The sequence below is a fragment of the Ananas comosus genome, linkage group 4 (genome assembly GCF_001540865.1).
Source record: "Ananas comosus cultivar F153 linkage group 4, ASM154086v1, whole genome shotgun sequence".
NCBI classification, from domain to species: domain Eukaryota; kingdom Viridiplantae; phylum Streptophyta; class Magnoliopsida; order Poales; family Bromeliaceae; genus Ananas; species Ananas comosus.
The window spans coordinates 3,019,594-3,035,012 of NC_033624.1; the positions used below are offsets into that span (position 1 = coordinate 3,019,594).

The following is a 15,419-nucleotide window of genomic DNA, read 5'->3' on the forward strand; positions in this document are numbered from 1 at the left end:
CTTTTGCCACTTGCTTTAGAAACAGTCGGTGCTACAGTGACTATGTTGTTTTCCACTTTTGATGAGGAGCTTCTGTTACATACTAGATATCATAATTATACCTCGGTGGCCCATTGCTTCTTTTTATGCAAAGATTCGATTAGTTTTTATGGCCCAATCTAGACATCGACTACGTTCAATATGGTTGGAACTCTAGCTGTACTATTTTAATATACTTGTCCTAAGAGTTGTAAGTAAATATTTAAAAACTTCAAATTGGAGCTCTCCATGTAAAGCATTGGATAGGTATTACTCATGTTGTTGCAGTTCGATATTTGTTTTATAAAAGTTAATGATAAATCGGCTAATTTATAGAACTATGCCATAATACTATTAATAGCACAAAATTATTGGTGCTATTATATTTTTAGCTCTTGAATAAAGCGATTATGGTTAGGATGATAGTAATGTTTTTAACGTTTAGTGAATGGTTGGTTGAATAATATAATCTAACAGATGAAAATGATCAAAAATATTGATCTATTGGTAAAAATATTACAAGCAACAAATACTTGGTGCTTTTACAAGAACCATAGCAAGACTTTATAAAATATATATATGTGTGTGTGTGAGAGAGAGAGAGAGAGAGAGAGAGAAAGAGAATGAAGTGGAGGGTTGGAGGACAGGTGTCAACCTCAATCCTCCTTTAATGTAATAGAAATACAAAATAGATGTCTCATTTCTGGGTACGGGAAAAAGACCCCTACCCCGACTGATTCCCCGACTGATTCGCGCGTCGCATAGTCGCAATCAGTCGGGGTTTTTCCCTCCGACTGATTTCAACACATGCGCATCTCCCGTCCCCCTCCTACTAATGCAGCTGAAGCAAGGACTATGCGACTTTGCGAAGTCGCATGTCGCAATCAGTCGGGGTTTTTCCCTCCGACTGATTGCAACACATGCGCCTCCCCCTCCCTACTAATGCAGCTGAAGCAAGAAAAACGCATCGGCGAAACACATCCCCCCGCTCCTATAAATATAAGCGGAGCTCCCGACTCTCTGGTCACAGCTGAAGCAAGATANTTTTTTTTTTTTTTTTCTGTTTCTGTTAATTTTCACATAATTAATTACCATGGTGTTGTTACTGTGTGAAGTTGTCGAATTCTTTTTATTTTTCTCTTGTAGTATTTTTTTCATGTCACATAATAATTTACCTCTCAATCCAATCTCACGTAGTTTCGAATGTGCACCTGCATATTTTTTGAATCCATGATCTTTGACTGTGATATTACTTATCGAATCGTTGACACTAATCATCATTTTTAAAAATTCAAGCGATTAAAAATATACAACCAATTCACTTAAAACACTAATATTTTTTACCAAGGTGAGATCCCTCGTGGATCCTCCTCCGATTTCACCTTTTTTATTTTTTTCTTTTTTTTTCCTTCTTTTCCTTTCAATTCAATCAATCTATCTTTCAATCCAATTAATCCGTATATTTTTTCAGGTATATATAATATATATATATCCGTTAAGAAGGCGATCGAGTGACAATGAATGTGACAGGAGGAGAGGAACAAGTAGAGCAAGGAGGAGGAGGCGGAGGAGGAGGAAGAGTTGTTGGTAGCGTCGGTGGAGGAGCAGCAGAAGCCCTTGAAGCCGTGGTGAGGGCGATAATGGTGACGATGACCGTGGGGAGCACCACCTACTACCCCATAGCAAAGTCCCTTCCCCCCGCCCTCTCCGTCACCTACGCCGCCGTCTTTCTCACCATCCTCCTCTTCCTCACCATCCCCCTCCTCCTGCTCCTCCTACTCCGCCTCTCTCGCCCGAGTGGCAGAGGCGGCAGTGACGATGCGGCCGAAGATGGCGGCAGCAGCACAGGCGGCTGCGGTGGTGGCGGTGCCGTCGAGTTCGCCAAGCACGCTGCTGTGGCAGTCATGTTCTTGGTCCCGCTGGTAGCTCTGCCGGCGGGGGCTTACGCCGTCCTCAAGTCGAAAGCAAACGTACCTTAATCACAACACGTCGAGCTGTGCATGTATGTCATATCTAGCTCTATCTATAGATTTCGGAAGTCGTCTTGTTAGAGTTATATATATATGTTACTCTTGCCATATATGTACTTTTGGCGTGTGCTACGTACTCTTTTTTTCCTTGTTTGTTAGTTTGTGTTAAGCATGAATAAATGCCTACGTAGTTGGTTTTGTCCCATTCAGATTTTAATACCGTGTGTGATTAATGATGAGCGTATAATTCCTCATGATTTTATAAATAAGGACCAAAAAAAAAAATCTTTTATAGAATTTTCGGTCGGTTCTGTGTACTCGCACTCGTACTCCAAGTTTTTAATAGAATTTAAACTTTGACTTCTAAAATTAATTTTTCTGAAACTTTCGTTTTCAAATTTTATAAAACATTGGTATTTTTGTTTTCTTACAAAATCGAAAAAAGAAAACACACAGTTCCATGAAATTTGGGAAGACCTTTTCTCAAAAACACTAGTTTTTGCTCGGAACAAAACCAACGGAAACTTTTTCTATGAATTTCTTTTTATATTTTTTTGAAAAAAAAAAAAAAAAAAAAAAAAAAACTAACCAATTTTCATGGCACAATAATCGTAGAAAAAGTTGCTTCAAACAAACGGTAAAATACTATTGCTAGGGGGCTACGAAGATGTATAGAACGAACCAACTAAAGTCGGCAACGTATACACTGTACGGGAAAACACAGCGCCGACTTCGAGACCTGTAACGACTTCTTCGTATCCGGGCCCACTACCTCCTCGTGCCCAACACACAAAGCCCGGCCCAAATCCCCCCAAAAAAAAAAGTCTGCATAGAGAGAGAGAGAGAGAGAGAGAGAGAGAGAGAGAGAGCGCACGCGCGCGATAACAATGGCCACCGTGAACGTCGGAACCCTAATCCGCTCCGTGGCTGCTCCGCCGCCTCCTCCGCCGCGCGCCGCCGCACCCTCCGTTCCCGCGCCGCCGCGCCGCCTCTTCCTCCTCCTTTGCTCCGCCGCCCCCGCCACCCCCTTCATCACCTCCGCCTCCTCCTCCGCCGACGCCGCATTCTCCTTGGGAATCCGTACGCGTTCTTCTTCTCCTTCTTCTTCCTCAGGATTTGATTAATTTGATCGGTGATTCGTGAATTTGCATTCGTGAATTTGGATTTTGGGTTTGGGATCGGAAGCGGGGCCGAAGGAGTGGCTGAGGGAGCAGAAGAAGAAGGCGGCGAAGTACGTGTTGGCGCCGATCGACGCCTCGCGCTAGACCCTACGCAATGCCTATCAATTACTCGGTAAAATCTCTCGTCCTCATCGATTGCTTCAATTTTTTGATTTCCCTTTTTAATCGCCCACTAATTCTTTTATTATCTTTCGAATTCGACCTACTTAAATGTAATTTGGTGGAAAAGATGTCTCCTCAATGAAATGATCCACTTCAGTGCAATTAGATATTAGTGAATTATTTTGCACAAAATCAAAGCTTTGTGGAGCAAATTGCAATTAGAAATTTAGTTTTTTTTTTTTTGGGGTTATTTTCGGCACTTTAGAATTGTTGTTAGTTTGAATGTCCTGGATTGTTGCCAATGGTGGCAGAGGCCGCACCCGATTCAGCGGCGGAGAAAACCAAAGAGCTTCGCAGCCTACTATATTCGGCGGCGAGGGACTGCGTGCCCGAGCAGAGGAATTCGCTGGTTGCGTTTCAGTCTCAAACAGGGGTCGAGGTTTGAGTCTCTTTCTTTATCTCGATCTCTTCAAAGTACTAGTGGCTCTCAAATCTCCCGAACGGCTTCGCACTGCAGCTAGAAACCAGAAACTTCGTATTGCAGATTCAGCACTTGAGGACTATAAGCACATTTTGGTTTCTTGCCGCAATGTGAAGCTCTAGAAATTTAGCTTGGCAAACATCCGATGAAGGAGCTAATTCGTTAGTAATGCCAAATCGGCATCAAGGCCTCAGCTGGGGGCTTCTGCAATGGTATTGTTTTGAGTAGATATCTCAGAAAACAGCTTCATGCTGCGGCAGATTAGAAGCTTCAATGTGAATCCTTCCATACTGGCTCGAAATCACTTTTTCTGAGAGTACTATAACAGAGCTCATTAGGCGAACATGCTAGCTTTTATGTAACTTGTTCAAACATCCATACAGCTCCTTGAATTGGCATCTCTCTTTCATGTGATCACGGGGCTTGTGGTAATTCGTGGATGTGGAGCATGAGTAGATTATACAACAGCATAATTTATACAACTTCTAAATCGTTTTTCTAATGTCATAAATCACCTCGTAGTGGAGCATACTGTTGCGAAAAGTCAGAATTATTCAGTTGTCACAATAGCTAAAAACTAAACTTCTAGAATCACAAAAGAATATTCCCTCATTGCACAGGATATGGCTTAATAACTAGCTCCAACATCCAAACAAACGTTAATGCTTGCAGGAAATCTTTTGCAGGTTTGCACATTTCGCTTGTTAGTAAATAATGCTGCTTCATTACTCGACAATGGAGATCCTGTGAAGTTGGAGGCAGAAGCCAGGCTTGCTGAAGTCATAAGGTAGACCGCTACTCCTTTCTTCTCACTTCCTAATTCTGGTTTTATTTTTAAAGAACTGCTAGCGGGTTAAGTAAGAAAGTCGCCTCGGATGCTCCTGATGAGTAAGCTTTCCCTTTTGTCGGTATATTAGGAGCTCCACTAGAATTTAAGGGGACCTGGCTGTTGAGTAGTCAAGCTTATTTCTAATGATTGGGCTCTTCATGAAAGTAGAATGCAATTTAAAGGTGGTTGGTTGGTTGGTTGGTTAGTAAGTCAAGCAAAACATGTAAGCCTCGTTTAGTATTAAGTGCGTGTTTGGCTTGCCTATTCTACTTTAAGAAACTGTAGCTAGGCATTTGGCAACCAAGAATCGCTTTTGCCATGATCGGAAGCTGAAATGAGTTTCTAGGCCCTAGAATGAAAGCTGCTGCTGTAGTGGGAAGAAATTGAGGTGCTCTTTACTACAGCAGAGACTAAAGACCAAAATTGGAGCTTGTGCTTTTACGATCTGAAAACTTGTTTCGTCTCTTTCCTGTAGAACACGCTCTAGACTCTTGGTTTTCCAATTGGCTGGGTGCTGCTGCTTCTCAAAGTAGAGATGCTACTTCAGAAGCCAAGCCAAATGAGTCTATGTTGGCATTCATTTTGACTAAATTTGACGGCCATATATCCCTTAAGTAGATCTATACTTTCTAGTCCTATTCAACGAAATGTTCATCTATGTTTTTACTATTTTTGTCTTGCTATTCAGATTGTTTTCCTCTATTGGGAGTGTTATCAACCAAAGCAACCTTCAGCTCGATAGTGATAGGTATGCAAATCTGCGTTATGCTTCAAAAAGTTTTTGCAATTATTATGGTGATAAATAAGGATAAAGTAAGGTAAAACACTAGTTCAGGAGCTAACTTCTTGTTCGGGAGTTATCCTAGAGTGCTCTGATTTGACGAGCACTGTTTCCTGTCAAACTGCTTGCCTTTAGCAGAATAGGGGGGATAACTCGATTTATCCCACTGCTGTCCAAGATATAACATAGCGTAAGAACATAATTGGACATCAATAGGTAATTTGTGAAAATAAGGGTCTAAAATTTAGCATGTCCGACAACTTAGTATAATGACATGACCCTCAAAATTCATACTTTTGGGCTGATTGTTGGTTTCTTAGTTTGTCTTTTTTTTTGTGCTAGAATGAGCTGAGGACGCAAAAGTAAGTACTTAAATTCCCCTTTACACTGCAGGGAGAAGTTGAAAGAAGGATTGACGGATACCATCTCTGCGCTCGACGAATTCGAGCAGGGCATCAGAGACTGTTTGGGCATCTAACTGAGAAAATGTTCTTCTGAGGAGATCATAAACAGAGAAGTAATCGCTCATATCCGATCTTGCTAATCGATTCATTTGTTCCTCCAATATGTATTTTTCTTTGTATCTTCTAAGCTTTTGCTGTATTGTATTTTTGCTCTCTATTCTCGTTCTCTCTCTTGTTTACAATCATCTTGTTGTATTTTGTTTGCTATTTTGTAAGCTATATCCTCGGCTAAAATTCTCTGCTTTTATCTTTTATCCATTATCTGTGTCAGGTCGGTCGCTCAAGATCTTAAAAAAGCTTTCAATGCCATAGATATATATTTATTTTTTTAAAAGAATTCAATGAAGAAAAATATAATAATTTCATGTTATAGTGTTTTTAAAGAAAAATCTTATATTTTCGTACAAGATGATAACTTTTGAGCAGATGTTATTTTTTTTTAATAGAAGAAATAATGTTTTTGAGAAAACGGACAGATGAGATTGAATATAGAGATAAAGAGATGGATAGTGTATAGGAAAATTTCTAAAATGCGCGAGTTATATTAGTTCTTAACCAATCAAATAATTTTTTTTGAATTTATTCGATCCATTATAATTATAAAAAAAAATTTGTTATATTTTTTTTTTAAAAAGAAAAGATGTAATTGGTTTGTTATTGATGATGTGCTGCAATTGTAATACAGTAAATTTTTTTGTGAATGACATGGTGGACCAGGTTCACCCAACACTATCGCGGCTTCGCCCCTAACAACGGGCAACCCAAACCGTCGAAGCAATGCATGCATACTAACCACCCTAGGAGATAAAACCATTCGCAAGTCGCAACCAGCACCTTATTCAAAATATGGCGGGAAGAGCCATTGGCGCCGGGATTTTCCCGCGCGTTCTCCCCCTGTCAAAACGCCCCCTCCTCCTCCACCTCCGCCAAAACCCACCCACCACCCTTCTCTCTCCTCCCCGTCCCCTCCCCCTCGCCCTCTCCCACACCACCATGTCCCAAAACGGCTTCTGCGACCCCGAAAAGCCGCTCCTGCGAGTCAAGAAGCTGTCCCAGAACGCCATTTTGCCCTCCCGAGCCTCCGCCCTCTCCGCCGGCTACGATCTCTCCAGGTGCCCCCAAACCCCCTCCTCTCCACCCATTTGGGAATTTTCGCAAACACCTCTCTGATCCCATTTTGCAGTGCGGTGGAGGCGACCGTGCCCGCTCGCGGAAGAGCTCTGGTTGCTACGGATCTCAGCATTTCGATCCCGGTCGAGACGTACGCTCGCATCGGTGCGTCCCCGTTCTTTCATTCTCTTTCGAGCTATTCGAGCCCTCCGAGGAGTTGCGCTTTATATGTTTGATAAAATGCCTCATAAATAATAATATGGTTGTGCTTTGGATGACGCAGCTCCGAGATCCGGGTTGTCGTGGAAGCACGCGATCGACGTCGGGGCGGGGGTGGTCGACGCGGACTACCGGGGCCCGGTCGGCGTCCTGCTGTTCAACCACTCGGATTTGGATTTTCAAGTGAAGGCCGGGGACCGGATCGCTCAATTGATCATCGAGCGCATCATGACGCCGGAGGTCGTGGAGGTGCTCGATCTTGATTCCACCGCGAGGGGCGAGGGAGGGTTCGGATCGACTGGCGTTTGACCCGAAATTTTTTCGGAGCTCGAATTCGTGATCTGGAGGTGATACCAATCTCTTACCTGTGCCTTTTGTTCTACTGTTTTGTCGAACTCGTAGTAGTGTCGATGCCGCATATTTGTTTCATCGAAACTGGATATTAGGTTTAAATGAATTTTGAGTTGAAATAGAGTTTCATAAAAATTATTTCTCTCCTTTTGTCTGTTTCATAAGCGTAGAAGTGAAGTTTTGAAAGTGAAGTTTCTTCCGGTTATATATATATATATATATATATATATATTATAATAATTCAACAATAAGATTATAAAATAAAAATATATTAAATATTTAATTAATTAATTTTCATTATATTTTAAATGTATAAATTAAGTAAAGAAATACTAAAACCTCACTAATTAAATTTATTATATTTTAAATATGCAAATTAAATAAAAAAATAATTAATGTCATAATTAAATATATTTAAATATAACTAGCATTACTTATTATATTATTTTTATTATTTTTTTCATCTTGTTTTATCATGGGCCGGTATTAATTACGCTGTTTTCGGTAATTTGAATTTCGATCGTATTTTTATTACGGCAAAATAAATAACGGAAATGATCGTTTACGGCCGAAAACGATTTTATCTCTCTCCACTTTTACTGAAACAAGCATGCCCTTTGCGGTAATTTGTGTTGTTGCTCTGTGTGAAAATTCTAGTGCTTTTTACGTGCGAGATGATTTACTTCTGAATCATAATCAACAAATTAACATGAAAACTGTTGGACAAACAATCATAAAAATGAGAAAGAACAAAAAAAATTACTCAAGAAAATATGTATTCCAAAAGGTGCTATTCATTCATTAAAACTGAAGAATGCATTCTTAACCACCAACAAAATCCCTCACCAGTCAATGCATTTTAAGACCCATCTCATCCTCACTGGTGAAAACATTCTCATAATTGTGGGAGAGTTTTGTGTTTATGATTCGCGACCTGATTGAACTCGTCGGAGAAGCTGGCTACGGCCCCCTCGCCGCTCGAGGCCAATCGGTCATGGCCACCGTACTCCGATATCAGGTCCCCGTACTCCCCGCTGTACTCGGGGCTGGCCACCACAACCTTTCTGATCCGCTGCATGTTCACGGTGTACGAGCTCGGGAACTCGTATTCGGACCCCGAGCCCGAGCTGAAGAGCATGCTCTGCCCGGGCCGCACCCCTTCGTTCAAGTCCTCGAGCGATACGTCGCCTTCCAGCGCCCGCACAATCTGTCGGTTGTCCATTGTTCAGCGCATTACCAGTGACAGTTCAAATTTAGGTATCAGTCTCAATTGAGTTCCTCAAGAACACAATTGAAATCAGAATTAAAACTTCAGAACCAAATCAGAGTTAAACGTATATATGAACCTGACTCATCCTGGGGCGCCTCCGGGCGGAGTGGCGTACGCAGGCGGCAGCGCACGCCACCATGCGCGCCATCTCCATCAGGTCATAGTTTCCGTCCAGTCTCGGGTCGGCCAACTCATCATAGTTTCCGTCGGCCAATGCTAACGATAGCACGGGCCTCGCCTGGCGAAAGCATCAACTAGTAAAACCAAAACTAGAGAAATGAGATATTCAGCTAAGTATTGAAAACAAGTGACTGGTTTTTGCTTACCCAATCTACCAAACTATCCTCCGTGAATGTGTGATTGCTGTCGACGGGTCTTCGCCCCGTTATCAGTTCGAGGAGCATCACACCGTAGGAGAAGACGTCGGATTTCTCAGTTAGCTTGCCACTGGAAGCATATTCAGGTGCCAAGTACCTTTTTTTTTTTCGGAATGAAAATGAGAATATATCGAATTCATGAGATTGTAAATACAGGATTAGTCGTCGCTCGAGAAAGGATACCCGAAAGTTCCCATGACGCGGGTAGAAACATGCGTGTGGTTGTCGAACGATAGCTTGGCTAATCCAAAGTCCGCAACCTAAACAAATCGACACATAAGAAGATAGTTTAGCTAGCATCATACCTCAAATTAGCATAAGAACATCATATGACCACTATAATGATCGAAACAAAAGGGCGAGAAAGAGGATACGAGTTTGAGAGCGCCCTAACCATGGCTTCGAACTTGAAATCGAGAAGAATGTTGGCGGATTTTATGTCGCGGTGAATAATGCGAGGGTGACCTTCGTGTTTCGTGTCGCAAATTTAGAGTCAGATATGATTGATGAGCAACGAAGAGTTTGAGAAATAAGAGGAGGAAAACAAGTTATAGGTAAGAGTTACTCACAATCTTCATGTAAATAAGAGATGCCCTTTGCTGATCCTAATGCAATTTTGAGCCTTGTAGGCCAATCCATTACTGGTAATCCCTTTCCTGCAGTAATCAATCAACAGATTCAATAATCTTTACACATCAATCAAATACTCTTCGAGATTCAAGAGCATTCCATTAAGTAGAGATCTTGCTATTCATGATTTTCTACGCAGATCTGACGCGAAATTAAGGTCTTATTTGAAATGCACGAATATCTTATTAGGTTAGATGTGTATGCACGAGGAAACGAGGGCTCTGACCGTGGAGGTGGTGCTCGAGAGTTTTGTTGGGAACGAACTCGTAGACGAGCAACCGTTGCTCGGCGGCGACGCAGTAGCCGACGAGGGACACGAGGTGGCGGTGGTGGACGCGGCCGATGATGTCGACCTCTGCGTGGAACTCCCTCTCCCCTTGCCTGCTGCCGGCCTTCAGCTGCTTCACCGCGATCTCCTTCCCGTTGGGCAGCACTCCCTTGTGCACGTACCCGAACCCGCCCTGCCCCAGCAGGTCGGCCTGCGCGAAGCCGTTCGTCGCCGCCGCCAGCTCCTCGTAGGTGAAGGAGGTGCTCTTGTTGAATCCCAAGGCGAGCGCCGGCGATGGCGGCGGCAGCGGAGGCGCGAACGGGCCCGAGTAAGCCGAGCTCACGTTCCCGCTACTCATAGCTCCCGAAACCATCCCTGGCGGCGGCGGGGGAGGGTTTTGGTGTCCATTGTGTGGCCATTGTCCCCGTGGTCCGCTACTATAATAGCTACTTCCTGTAATATAATCGATGCTGAATTAACTGTCACATTATTTCTCTGACCAAAAAATCTAATATTTTACAGCTAATTTGAAGGTGAAATTTTGCAATTTTAGTTACGTGACTGATAATGCACTTTTACCTGACCTGACAACTAAAGTTGAATGCTCAAACGTAAACCAAATGATTAAAACTTCAACACATAAAAAACTTGCTTAATTTTATTACACCCTTGCTTTAAAATTCGCGACGCACCTTTAAAACTAGAGGGATCGGCGTCCGCATAATACTTCATGGGGTTGTGGGGCTTTTTGCTCTTCCTCCCCGACGTGCACACGCACGCAGCCACCATGAGCACGAGGAGCAACCCGGCCCCGGCCCCGGCCCCGACCCCGACGGCGATGGGCGCGATGGCGGCCGATCGCTGGCCCGACTTCGCCCCCTGCGGCCGCGGAGGCGTCGGCGGCGGAGAAAAAGAAGAGCCATCGCCAGAGGATTCCGGCGGTGGAGGCGGCGGCGGCGGCGGAGGTGGCGGTGGAGGTGGTGGTGGTGGAGGGGATTTTGATGAAGGCATTGTAATATCGACGCTAAAATTTTAAAAAATCGCAGCTTAATCAGATTTTGCAAAAACAAACAAAATGGTAAATCAAGAAAATGTGCATACTATTCAGAAAAAAAAAAAAAGAGATTAATTAATGAACCACCAATATTTCACCAACACCCACAAATCCAACATTCATACATAATAAAAAAACGAAATGCACAATCTACAAACAATTTTGGAAAAACTAACATATGCTAAAATTATAGAGCGACGAAAACTTACAAGCCGGATATATCCAGAAATCGAAATTACGTCGGATTGTTTGTTTTACTCATCTCTCTGCGGCGTTCTTGTCTCGATTTTTCTGGATTGTTCTGCGTATCTCGCCTTCTTCCACATGTTGCGGATCGAATAATGATAATTTTGCCCTTTTATGAAGATCAATTAATCAATTAATTAATAAGAAGGGTGTCTCGGAGAAGAACGAGGTGATCGAGATAATGAAGCATTTGGGTGCTGTGTGTTTCGTCCTTCTCCGATCACCAACCCTCCATTCCAATTCCATTCATTTTCTTTCTTTTTTCTTTTTACTTTTGTTTCCCCTTTATTTGAATCACCCAATAACATTAAAAAAAAATTAAGGAAAAAATTGGGAAAAAAATGTAATAATAATTATTATTTAAATTATAATTAATGAAGTGTATAGAGGCAGGGAGGAGGAGGAGAGAACCTATTTCTGGACGGTGGTGGTTGGTCATTTCCCGCGTGACCGCATCCCACACACGTGTGATGGTCAACACTTGTTTTTATATTTTCTAAAATTTGTGAATTTTAAAAGTGCTTTTAAATTTTTTTTATATTGTAAAATTACCATAGCGATCGACACCAGTTGATGCACAATGCTTTCGAAAATACATTACGAAGCTAGGTCTTAAATAATAATTTTTTTTATGTAATAAAATTAAAAGTATCAAATTATTATTATTGTTTAGTGAAGTTGGTTAGCATACGAAGAGATTCGAGATTCGAGATTCGACCTCTGGCACGTGTTTTTTTTTAATAATAGAAAAAAAAAGAATTTACAGGAAAAGCTTTTGATCCTGTTTGGTATTATGTTTGTTTTTTTTTTTTTTTTTGAAATAGATTTTTGTATTTGAAGTGCAGGAATGGACAATGATTTACTTGCAATCTTTTCATCTAAAGTATTTACTTGGCGATAAAAAATAAAAACTTAAAAAATTTTTTTTTTCTTTTAAATTATTTTTAAATAAATTATTATTTATTACTTGACCGAACGCATTGTAAGCCTACCATCTATAACAACAAAAAGATTGTATTTTTTAACACATCAAATTATATAAAATTAGTATTTTTTAAAAAAAAATTAAAAAAAATAGCGACGATATGAGAAGAGGGTTAGAATTTTTTTTTCTGCTTTTTTGCTAAATAAAAGTAATAAACTTTTATTTATCAAAAATTCTATAATCATCTATTGTTGTAGCTAAAAACTCCTAACTAGACTAGGTGTAAATCATACGACTCTCTCATTCTTTATTTGTTATATTAATTTTTTTTAACTAAAATTCAAATGGGGTTTTGTGAATCCTAGGATTCAAAAGGTGTAAGATTTATATTTATAAGTAGATAAGTAGATGTATATGTTAATTTTTCAAAAACTAAAATTGCACTGAATCAGCTAAAAAAAATGAAAAAAAAAAAGAAAAGGAAAAAAAAGAGTTGATCTAAATTTTATTGGGCTTCAATTTTGCGACCTACTTGGACCGGACCGGGCCGGGCCGAGTTTGGTCGACTCTACGTCTTTTATAAGGCACAAATTATTGGACCGTCTACGGATGACGTGGTGAACCAGGCCCACGCAACACCTTCGGCCTGCTCGGTGCACCAAAACCCCACCGCGGCGGTACGAAGGCACCTTATACACCATAGAAGCAACCTCAACCCCTCACGTTATTTACGAATATACCCTTCTTCTTCTACTTCTTCTTCTCCCTCCACCTCTCTCTATAAACACAATGCTCGCTACGAGAGGAGCAACACCGAAACCCTACCTCCTCCCCTTCCTCCCATCCATGTCCATCTCCTCCACCTCCCCCTCCTCCTCTCCGGCCAGGCCCCGCGGCGGAGGTGGCGGGCGCCGCCCTAAGAAAAAGGTGTACCACCGCGAGCGGGAGCTGGACCACGCTGTCGACCTCCAGAAGAAACCCTACCTCCTCCTCCGCCTCCGATCCCTCATCCTCTCCTCCTCCGCCTCCTCCATGTCCCGCCCCCTCCTCCTCCGCGACCTCGAGAAGGAGGTGGGCTTCGTCCAGAAGTGGACCTTTCTCTCCCTCATCCAGCGCCACCCCTCCGTCTTCAAGGTCTCCGGCGGCGGCGGCGGAGGCGGACCCATCGCCGTGCGCCTCACTGAGAAAGCCGCGAGGATCTCCGACGAGGAGGCCCTAGCTAGGGCTCTGATGGAGCCAATCTTGGTGAGGAACCTCCGCAAGCTTCTGATGATGTCCATGGATTGCCGAATCCCCCTGGAGAAGATCGAGCTCATCGCACCCGAGTTAGGGTTACCTCCGACCTTCAAAACCTGCTTAATCCCTGGATATCCCCAATTCTTCTCGGTTCAAAATATCCGAGGAGTTGAATACCTGTGCCTCGAGAGCTGGGATTCTTCTCTAGCAATCACCACCCGCGAGGAAAAATTGGATCTTGAGACCATTCCAGTTGATGCCAAGAAGAGTTTTTCTAAAGATGGTAACTTTCTCGGCCCCTTCGCATTCAAATTGAAGTTTCCTGCCGGGTTCCGGCCGAACAAGAAGTACATTGAAGAAGTTCTCAAGTGGCAGAAAATGGCATTTCCCTCTCCGTATCTGAACGCGAGGCAGTTCGAGCCTGCGACTCCGCAAGCCCGGAAACGCGCGGTGGCAGTGCTTCACGAGCTCCTTAGCTTGACTATGGAGAAGAGGTTGACTTCGGATAAGCTTGATGCTTTCCACAATGAGTATAAATTGCCCTGTAAGTTGTTGCTTTGCTTGGTTAAGAATCATGGAATATTCTACATTACAAATAAGGGGGCGAGGAGTACCGTGTTTCTTAAGGAGGCCTATGATGGCCACAACCTGCTCGATAAATGTCCTCTACTGAAATTTTATGATCGGTTTGTTTCACTCATCGGACGGCCCTGTTTTGATGCAAGTAATTCGGTGCAAGTGTAAAGAACTCATGTAGGAAAATTTGGCGATTTGAAGCTTTCACTAAGATTGATTTCTCAACTATTGATTTGAGGTAAAAGAGGTGGTGGATATAGGAAAATCCATATCCAATTTATATGGAGGCTTATGATGGCCACAACCTGCTCAGTAAATGTCCTTTGGTGAGATTCTACGATCGCTTGCTTCGCTCATCGGCAGGCTGAGTTCTGATGCAAGCAATGCAGTGGTAGTAAGTTGTCAATATTTTGAATTCTTCAATTCTTCTTAAAGAATTAAGAAGAATTCGAGGATTTGAAGCTTTCTTCAAGATCACTGCTAAAAGATTGATTCGAGGTAAAAGAGGTGTTCAACATGGGTCAGTTAGCAGTTCAGTTATGTGTGGAGGATTATGATGGCTGCAACCTGCTCTAGAAATGTCCTCTATTGAGGTTCTGCGATCAGTTTGTGATGCTCATCATCAGGCCATGTTCTGATGCGAGCAATTAAGGGGGAGTGTGGTAAGTTCTCTATGTTTTTAGTTGATCTTAAAGGAAAATTTGGCCTTGAAGATTTCAATAAGATCAATTGATTGAAAATTGAATTATTGTAAAAGAGGTTGTTAATATTGGTCAATTATGTAAATATACGTTGTTGTTTTTCTTCTTAGATAATTTGTTTTATTTTGTAATTTAGATAATTATTCAACTACATTAGCTGTTTCTCTCTGATGCTTGTTATACCTACTTCTTCACCAGCAATTCATCACTTATCTTGTTCTGGTTAATTCTTTCCACCCTAACAAATGGTCTCATCCTTCTTTGTAGTTATTCAACTGGTTTTGTGGTAATTAAGGTGAAAATCAATTCTCTACATTGTAATTTGTAAAACCTCTAGAAAATGTAATAAGGGTAAATCCTACAAAAGCCTAGCTAGCTTTCTGCGACAAATCTAATTATTTGGTTCATATTTTTCTATAATTGCTGCATTGTGAATCTGATCTATGCTTAGCGTAAACATGCATGAACAAAAAGCTAAGAGTGATGGAAAATTCTTCTTAATTCTTTTAAATGAGCTCTCTTGGACTAAGATCTTTAATATCTGAAACCGCTTATTGTTTTCAGTGTTTGAAAACATTTCTCGTCACTAATGAGATTTAATTCTTTTATCTAAATTAAAATTCTGACGCT

General features: G+C 41.8%; 4 protein-coding genes across 4 annotated transcripts; 3 read left to right on the forward strand and 1 right to left on the reverse strand.

Annotated features, from left to right (window-relative positions):
• LOC109709721 lies at positions 2,833-6,084 on the forward strand. The gene is given in 6 exon segments (XM_020232051.1): positions 2,833-3,068; positions 3,174-3,281; positions 3,583-3,710; positions 4,439-4,539; positions 5,270-5,329; positions 5,756-6,084. Coding segments are annotated over 6 exon segments (675 nt in total). The 5' UTR covers positions 2,833-2,875; the 3' UTR covers positions 5,841-6,084.
• Positions 6,485-7,644, forward strand: LOC109709722 (deoxyuridine 5'-triphosphate nucleotidohydrolase-like). The gene is made up of 3 exons (XM_020232053.1): positions 6,485-6,938; positions 7,010-7,101; positions 7,220-7,644. The coding sequence occupies exons 1-3, from the start codon at positions 6,673-6,675 to the stop codon at positions 7,462-7,464; spliced, it is 603 nt and encodes a 200-aa protein (XP_020087642.1). The 5' UTR covers positions 6,485-6,672; the 3' UTR covers positions 7,465-7,644.
• LOC109709398 (putative proline-rich receptor-like protein kinase PERK6) lies at positions 8,241-11,623 on the reverse strand. Its single transcript, XM_020231613.1, has 9 exons — positions 11,315-11,623; positions 10,744-11,075; positions 10,010-10,504; positions 9,723-9,809; positions 9,548-9,618; positions 9,337-9,413; positions 9,103-9,250; positions 8,853-9,014; positions 8,241-8,713 (listed from the first exon to the last, which is right to left on the reverse strand). The coding sequence occupies exons 2-9, from the start codon at positions 11,060-11,062 to the stop codon at positions 8,402-8,404; spliced, it is 1,671 nt and encodes a 556-aa protein (XP_020087202.1). The 5' UTR covers positions 11,063-11,075; positions 11,315-11,623; the 3' UTR covers positions 8,241-8,401.
• Positions 12,964-14,969, forward strand: LOC109708458 (protein ROOT PRIMORDIUM DEFECTIVE 1-like). Its single transcript, XM_020230210.1, has one exon. The coding sequence runs from the start codon at positions 13,066-13,068 to the stop codon at positions 14,254-14,256; it is 1,191 nt and encodes a 396-aa protein (XP_020085799.1). The 5' UTR covers positions 12,964-13,065; the 3' UTR covers positions 14,257-14,969.

Excerpts from the sequence above, each read along its gene's own strand:
- LOC109709398 (XM_020231613.1), bottom strand. The coding sequence starts at position 11,062 with ATGCCTTCATCAAAATCCCCTCCACCACCACCACCTCCACCGCCACCT. Across the intron at positions 10,505-10,743 it reads CGATCCCTCTAGTTTTAAAG|GAAGTAGCTATTATAGTAGC; the intron begins GTGCGTCGCGAA and ends ATTATATTACAG. Across the intron at positions 8,714-8,852 it reads GGCGCCCCAGGATGAGTCAG|ATTGTGCGGGCGCTGGAAGG; the intron begins GTTCATATATAC and ends GACAACCGACAG.
- LOC109708458 (XM_020230210.1), top strand. The coding sequence starts at position 13,066 with ATGCTCGCTACGAGAGGAGCAACACCGAAACCCTACCTCCTCCCCTTC.
- LOC109709722 (XM_020232053.1), top strand. The coding sequence starts at position 6,673 with ATGGCGGGAAGAGCCATTGGCGCCGGGATTTTCCCGCGCGTTCTCCCC. Across the intron at positions 6,939-7,009 it reads GCCGGCTACGATCTCTCCAG|TGCGGTGGAGGCGACCGTGC; the intron begins GTGCCCCCAAAC and ends CCCATTTTGCAG. Across the intron at positions 7,102-7,219 it reads CGAGACGTACGCTCGCATCG|CTCCGAGATCCGGGTTGTCG; the intron begins GTGCGTCCCCGT and ends TGGATGACGCAG.